Below are 7,442 nucleotides of genomic sequence, written 5' to 3' on the forward strand. Positions count from 1 at the left end.
TGGGTACATTTTGAGTCCCAGCTGCTCCAGTTCTGGTCCAGCTCTCTCCTACGGCCTGGGAAATCAGGAGAAAATGGCCCAAGTCCTTGGGCCTCGGTACCCACATGGGAAGCCCACAGGAAGCTCCTGGTTCCTGGCTTCTGATCGGCCCAGCTCCAGCCATTGTGCCCATTTGAGGAGTGAACCAGCAGATGGAAGACCTTGCTCTGCCTCTGCTTCTCTCTAACTCTGCCTTTCAAATAAAAAATAAATTTTTAAAAAATGAGATTAAAATTCTTCCAGAATGGATTAGGACATAAAACCTAACTTTCAAGTGCTTAGTATGCTGCCTGGTGTATACTAAGTCCTTATAATGCATCATGGTTTTGAATCCTTTCAGTGACCTTCAGCACTATCATCGCTCCTTGTAGATAATAAGTGACGTTATAGCCCAGCTCATCAGTGGCAGGTGAAACCAGGGGGTTTGAGTCTAGAAAATGCTCCTATTCCCTATTGTAATGGCGAGAATGAATCTCGATATCTGAGGGCATGTTCTCACATTTACAAGCTAACACACAGCACAACAGTGGTTGTGGTAATGGTCAATTAGACTAAGAAACTCTCAGATAACTGCTCAAATCATGGATTATATCACATACAGCAGTCGGGAACTGGAGCAGGTAGTTAAAGCAGAAAAGCCTTCAGTCACTTTAAAAATGGCAGCCTCAGTTTTGTTGGATAAATGACGACCACAGCACACAGTGGGACATCTATAGAGAAGGTGAAACTTACAGCCTTAGAAGAAATCAAAGAACAAGGATGCTGCATTGCACTTTTTAATTGCATGGGTAGTTTTAAATAAATGGAGAAAGCACCTTCCAGAAGCTAAACTAGTAGGAAAAGATTCAATCAAGCATTTACATAGTAAATTTCTGTAATTTTACAAAAGATTCTTGATCTTTACTTGAAGCCCCCTCAGGTAGGTGTTCTCTGCTTGCAGAAGCAAACTAAAGGACCTAAAGTCAGAGGCAAGCCTGGGATGCTGAGAAGGGGAGAGAGAAATGACACAGGGCCATTCCAAAGTTCCATGTCTACTTTAAGACACTTGTCCATTAATGACTTAAATAAGGATTGTAGGGCAAGCTACCGCCCTTAAAACCTCCAAAGCTGTAGTTCAGAATTATGTATCTGAATACCTTGGACTGCTGAATGTCAAAAGACAGTACTTGGGCTCATCTATGAGATTGAACAAATACTTTAGAGGAGTTCTCTACGCCCTCTACTTTGGCTTTCTGAATGAAGCACAGACGGGCTTTGCTATCCTCCAGGCAGTGGAATAGTTAGGGGGAAGGGGAACAGTATTAGATCATTTCTTAGACACTGATCAGCTGGGGAAAGAGTTCATTGGCAAAAGTGTCCTCCCAAGAATGGTTTACACCAAGGGGAGAGGACATGGCGCTGAAGGGGGAAGGGGCGCCCTCGTATCCACAGTCACCATATGCATCCAACAGGCAGGAAGATGGCTTCAGGCAGTGGCTGGATGAAAGCAGGTTTGAGATACCCAGCTCTGGAATGAAGTCATCTTCTCTAGGTTCTTCCTTCACTGAGACAATGAATTCGGGGTGATCATTTTGTGAGGGGCTGAGAGGTGCTTCCTCGATTTTCACTACCACATTTGGTTGGCTCTCTGTCTCAGAGGGTATCTCTAAGACTAGAGGCTTGGTATAGACGTGGTCAAAACGAATTAGTTCATTAATGGCTTCCAGCTTAGCTGATGACGTCCCCACTGACAGAGAAAGGGAGGCTGGTAAGGAACTGGGTTCTTCTGGGTAGACCTCTGGGAGCTCCTGCAGGCTGGCAGTTTCTGGAGAAGGACATTTGAAGAACATGACTGGGTCCAAGTTGTCCAGAATGCCCAACAGGATATCAGACTGCAAGAGGCAAAAATGGAATGAGCACAACTTGTCAGAATACAGTTGAGAATCTGCCCGGAATGCTTACCACTGGTCCCATAATGAGTAAATTGCTCATTCCCCCAACCCCAGACCCCACTTTCTCTATGTCCTAAATCTCCAGGAACTAAGAACATCATTGATGTTCACCTCTGACCCCAGCAAAACTAACTCTGCCCTCATCTGTCTGGCTAGGGTTACCAGGCATCAGAGACACTACTGAGGAAGTCGGAAGGATCCGTACCTCAGAGTCTGAAGAGTCAGTGCCGTCAGAATCCACAGGGAGATGTGGTGGAGGGGTGACAGCTGGGCCTGCACCTGCTGCAGAGGTGCACGTAGTCTGAGTGCTGCGGACTCAGCAGACCCGGTCACTGGCCTCGCTCCATTCCCCTGGGAGGAAAGGTCAACGTGAACACACAGCAGCAAGCCCCCCAGGAAACGCTCACCCGGAAGCTGTGATCCTCAGTTTTTAAGAAAGCCAGAAAACTACTCTTTATAAAGTCTTTCCCTGGTATTGTTGCTTCCATTTTCTTCAGACCCTCTCAAGAAATGAGAAACAAAACTTTCCATTGTGATTTTCTGTGAAATGAGGTTTTTTTCTTCCCTAAGCAAAGATTTACACAGGACTGATAAGTGATAGCTTAATAAAATTCTCAATAACAATAGTATTCTTTTTTTTTTAAAGAGTTATTTATTTGAAAGAGTTATACAGAGAGAGGAGAGGCAGAACGAGAGAGAGGTCTTCCATCCGCTGGTTCACTCCCCAGTTGGCTGCAATGGCCAGAGCTGCACTGATCCAAAGCCAGGAGCTTCCTCTGGGTCTCCCATGTGGGTGCAGGGGCCCAAGCACTTGGGCCATCTTCTACTGCTTTCCCAGGCCACAGCAGGGAGCTGGATCAGAAGTGGAGCATGCCGGTACTGCAGGTCAGGGCGTTAACTCGCTGCACCACAGTGCCGGCCCCAGTAGTATTCTTAATAATAAAGTTCTGTAGGGGCTAGCATCTTGTGTGTGCCCCACTTCTACCCAGCTCCCTGTTAACATGCATGGGAAGGCAGTGGAAGATGCCCCAAGTCCTTGTATCCATGTGGGAGACCTCGATGGAATTCCAGGCTCCTGGCTTTGGTGTGGCCCAGACTGGGTGGTTGCAGCCATTTGAGTGGTGAGCCAGTGGATGGAAGATCTCTCTCTCTCTCTTTCTGTCTCTCTCTCTATCTGTAACTTAGTCTTTCAAATAAACAAGTCTAAAAAATAATAGTAAAGTTATATAGTGATGTAAGTGAATTTTTTGGATTACAATTTAAATTCCTCCTGAATATTTCCATGACAGAATAAACTGCCTATTTTCAATTGTAGATCATTTAGGTGGTGTCATCAAATCCGCCAGTATATAGATTAAATAAAACCCATAAATTAACCTTCTTTTATCAGAGATGTCACTATCACAATAACCTCTTCCCCCACTCATTCATATTCATCAAAAACTATCATTTGATGGCATTCAAAGTCTGATCTGATTGTCTAACTCTGGTTCTCCTTAATGCTTCCATTGTGGTACATTTTATTGGCAACAGATAGGTCTCAGGACTTGTTCTGAGAGAGCCATGTTATTTACTTTGATTATTAGGATTTAGTACTGTTTGCTGTCATTAAAAAAGAACATCTTGCCTGCCTGGAAACATCTTCAAACTAGAGAAGAATTTCAGAGGACCAGAATGTGGACCTGACCCCTGCGCCGTGTCCCCGGGAACCAGTTAAAGCAGCTCACACAGTTTATCTACCTTGGCCTCCGCCTCTGCCTCCTCTTCAGTAACCATGGCATCCATCCCCAAGCGTTGTCTTAACTCCTGGTTCTCAATGACAAGGCCATGAGTTTTCTCTCGTAAAAGCTGGTTTTCTAGTAGAAGTTTTTGGTTCTGGAAGAAAGAGGCAAAACCTCAAATTCTTTAAGAATCTGTATTTTTGAAAAGATTTATTTGAAAGGTGGAGTGATGCAGGAAGAGGGAGAGAGACAGAGAGAGCATCCTTTGCTTATTCACTCCCCAAATATCTATATTGGCTGGCCCTGGGCTAGGAGCCCAGAACTCCATCTGGGTCTCCCGCGTGGGTGGCAGGGGCCCAGCACTTGGGCCAGCATCTGCTGCCTGCCCAGATGCACTAGCTGGGAGCCGCATTGGAAGCAGAGCAGCTGGGACTTGAACCTGAGCCCATATGGGATGGCGGCATCGCAGGCAGCAGCTTAACCCATTGTACCACGACACCTGCCCCTGTTTAAAAAAAAAAAAAAAGTTATTTAAGAAGAGCCATTTAATGGAGTCAAAAATAACACAATGCCTCCAACTACTAACAACATAGAGTTCAGCAATATAGACTGTGGCTTTCATCTAGTTTTGATGTTTTAAAAATAGCCTATCTTGGGCCAGTGCCGTGGCTCATTTGGCTAATCCTCCACCTGTGGCGCCGGCATCCCATATGGGCACCGGGTTCTAGTCCTGGTTGCTCCTCTTCCGGTCCAGCTCTCTGCTGTGGCCCAGAAGGGCAGTGGAGGATGGGCCAAGTGCTTGGGCCCTGCACCTGTGTTGGAGACCAGGAGGAAGCACCTGGCTCCTGGCTTCGGATCAGCGCAGCTCCGGCTGTAGTGGCCATTTGGGGGGTGAACCAACAGAAAAAGGAAGACCTTTCTCTCTGTCTCTCTCACTAGATCTGTCAAAAAATTTTTTTTAAAAAATAGCCTATCGGCCGGCGCCGCAGCTCAGTAGGCTAATCCTCCACCTTGCGGCGCCGGCACACTGGGTTCTAGTCCTGGTCGGGGCACCGGATTCTGTCCTGGTTGCCCCTCTTCCAGGCCAGCTCTCTGCTGTGGCCTGGGAGTGCAGTGGAGGATGGCTCAAGTACTTGGGCCCTGCACCCCATGGGAGACCAGGAGAAGCACCTGGCTCCTGGCTTCGGATCAGCGCGGTGCGCCGGCCGCAGCGCGCTGGCCATGGCGGCCATTGGAGGGTGAACCCACGGCAAAGGAAGACCTTTCTCTCTGTCTGTCTCTCTCACTGTCCACTCTGCCTGTCAAAAAAAAAAAAAAAAATTAGCCTATCTTGAATTGGCAGGTAATAATAAAAGTGGTAGTGGTACACTATAAAACCAAAATGAAACAACCCACTGCTCCCAAGTGATTTGTGTTTATTGTAAGAACCAGTTAATGGCTCAGACTTTAAGATTAGATAACAGGGCTGCTGCTGTGGCGTAGTAGGCTAAGACTCTGCCTGTGGCACTGCCATCCCATATGGGTGTCAGTTCGTGTCCCAGCTGCTCTCACCCAGAAGAAGCTCGTGGCTCCTAGTTTCAGATCTGCCCAGCTTCAGCCATTGCAGCCATTTGGGGAGTGAACCAATGGATGAGAGACCTCTCTCTGTGTCTCTCCCTCTCTTAATAATTCTACCAACCAAATAAATACATAAAAATCTAACAACAACAACAAAAAAAAACTCTTATAAAAAAAAAGATAACAGGTGGACTTTAAGAGACAAAGGAAAACTTGAGTGAACTTTTGGCCAAGCCAGGAAGATGCTAAAGTTTAAGTATTGATTTTGTATTTGCCTTGCTAATTGTTGTCACAAACTCACTAAATATTGTTGACAGATCTAGCACCAAATGCTAGAGTCAATTACTTGTGCTTTCAACAAACTTCAGCACTTCACCAAACTGCCAATCATGCCCTAACTTTGCTCAGTTTAGCTTTTAATTACATACTCTATTCTGTCCTGGAAGAGACTAAAAGCACTTGGTGTGGGCAGTCAGTTCCGGCACAGTCCTGGCAGACAGATTCACATGGAGAAAAGAATCTGGCCTCCAGCCGTTTTACCTCTTCTTCCAAATCCACGACTTGCTGTTCCAGCTCGCTCATCCGAGCCTTCTTGCGATCTCGGGCGGTCTGAGCTGCCACTCTGTTTTTCAGTTTCCTGAGAAGAAAGGAATGCGCCACACACTGAGTCATCTCCAACCTTATCTGTATCTTGATTTGAAAACCTGGCCAGCTGGTGCTTTCAAGGCAGAGGACAAGGCAAACTAATGGCGAAAACACGCCTCAGGAGCCCCCCTCCCCCCAACAAAACCAATAAACAAACACAGGCCTCTGTCCATCAGCCTTGAAGACCTGCGTTCCTCTCTCCCCGATGGCGTCATCCGCCTGGGTCTCACCCTGCCGCAGAAGCAGGCCTGGATCACCGCTATGTACCCTGCATCATAAGGGACTTCTCTCCTACCCCTTCAACTCCCCCACCGCTTCCTGACTCCAGTGCCCTGGAATAGATCCCAGGCTGGGTGATGAAATCCAGTGTTCTGCAGCCCACGCCCGCCCTCCCCAAGCCCCCCTGATGGGCCTCTCCCGCCCCAATGCGGAGACCCTCGGCAGTGCCCTGATGACCCGGGCCCAGGCCTGCTCGAGGAGAAACTCCAGAGACCACAAAAGGCACAGTGATCATAAAAGAAGGAGCGCTGACCCACGCCTGAGCGCCAGGCACGTTATATGCACGTCTCGCTCTCCGCAGCGACCTCCTGGACCCGGGGACTTTTCCGGGTCAGCCTCCCCAGGGTTCCCAACCCTTTCACCCTTCCAGCAGTTCTGTCATTTCACCTCTGCGCCCTACCCCACCCCCACCCCCCAAAAAAAGCAGGGCCACTCAGAAGAGCCCCATCGACTCCGTGTCGCAGAAAGGCTGAGCGACCTGTCTGCGGCCACGCAGCAACAGGGAAGCCCTGCATCCCCCAGGTCCGCTCATCTCTGACAAGGCAAGGGGAAAGTAAAGAAAACAGGCCCGGGTAGCCCTGGACTCCAACCAGCGCGGCGGATCCGGTCTGTCCAGCCGCCCCGCCCCGCGCGCCCCGCCCCGCGCCACGCTGGCACCGCACCCCCCAGGCCAAGGGCGCCCGAGCCGCAGCGGGGCGGCCAGCGCCCGGCCCCAGCCCCCAATTGCCTGTCCCGGCTTCAGATGCAGCCCCACACCCGGGCCCCTCGCCCACCTCCTCAGCGCCTTCTCCTCGGGGCTCAGGTGCGTGAGGCGCTGTCGCTTGCGCGCCTGGGGGGGCCCCTCGCCCGCCGCCTCCGGGCTGGCCCCTCGCTGGCCCGGTACCATGAGCGGCAGAGCCCTGCCGGTCGGGGCTCCGGCGGCGGCGGCGGCGGCGGGCTGACCCGGCAGAAGCAGTACTTTGGGGGCCCCGGCGGCCGGACTCGGCGCGGCTGCCACCACCACCATGGCCCCGGACTGTCTACGCGAGTGCGCGCCGCCGCCGCCGCCCAGCGCGGAGCCCCGCCGCGCCCAGCCTTTCTATGGTCGTGGCCCTCCGCGATTGGCCAGCGCCGCGTGACGCGCGGACGAGCTCGGCGCTCATTGGCTCGCCGGGCCCGGAGGGAGGCGGGGCTCGAGTGTCCAGCGTGGCAACTGTCGGTCCCACAGCTGGGAGCCGGGGACTTTTTCCACGCAGGAGACTTGACGGGACCCCCGCGTGGGGCCGGAAGT

General features: G+C 50.7%; 1 protein-coding gene across 1 annotated transcript; it reads right to left on the reverse strand.

Annotated features, from left to right (window-relative positions):
* Positions 1-801: 801 nt before the first annotated feature.
* On the reverse strand, positions 802-7,193 carry XBP1 (X-box binding protein 1). The gene is given in 6 exon segments (XM_051826650.3): positions 802-1,910; positions 2,176-2,259; positions 2,262-2,321; positions 3,711-3,845; positions 5,789-5,885; positions 6,946-7,193. Coding segments are annotated over 6 exon segments (1,167 nt in total). The 5' UTR covers positions 7,179-7,193; the 3' UTR covers positions 802-1,352.
* Positions 7,194-7,442: the final 249 nt, after the last annotated feature.

This window comes from Oryctolagus cuniculus, chromosome 21 (genome assembly GCF_051225735.1).
Source record: "Oryctolagus cuniculus isolate XC-2025 breed Fujian yellow rabbit chromosome 21, ASM5122573v1, whole genome shotgun sequence".
Classification (NCBI taxonomy): Eukaryota; Metazoa; Chordata; class Mammalia; order Lagomorpha; family Leporidae; genus Oryctolagus; species Oryctolagus cuniculus.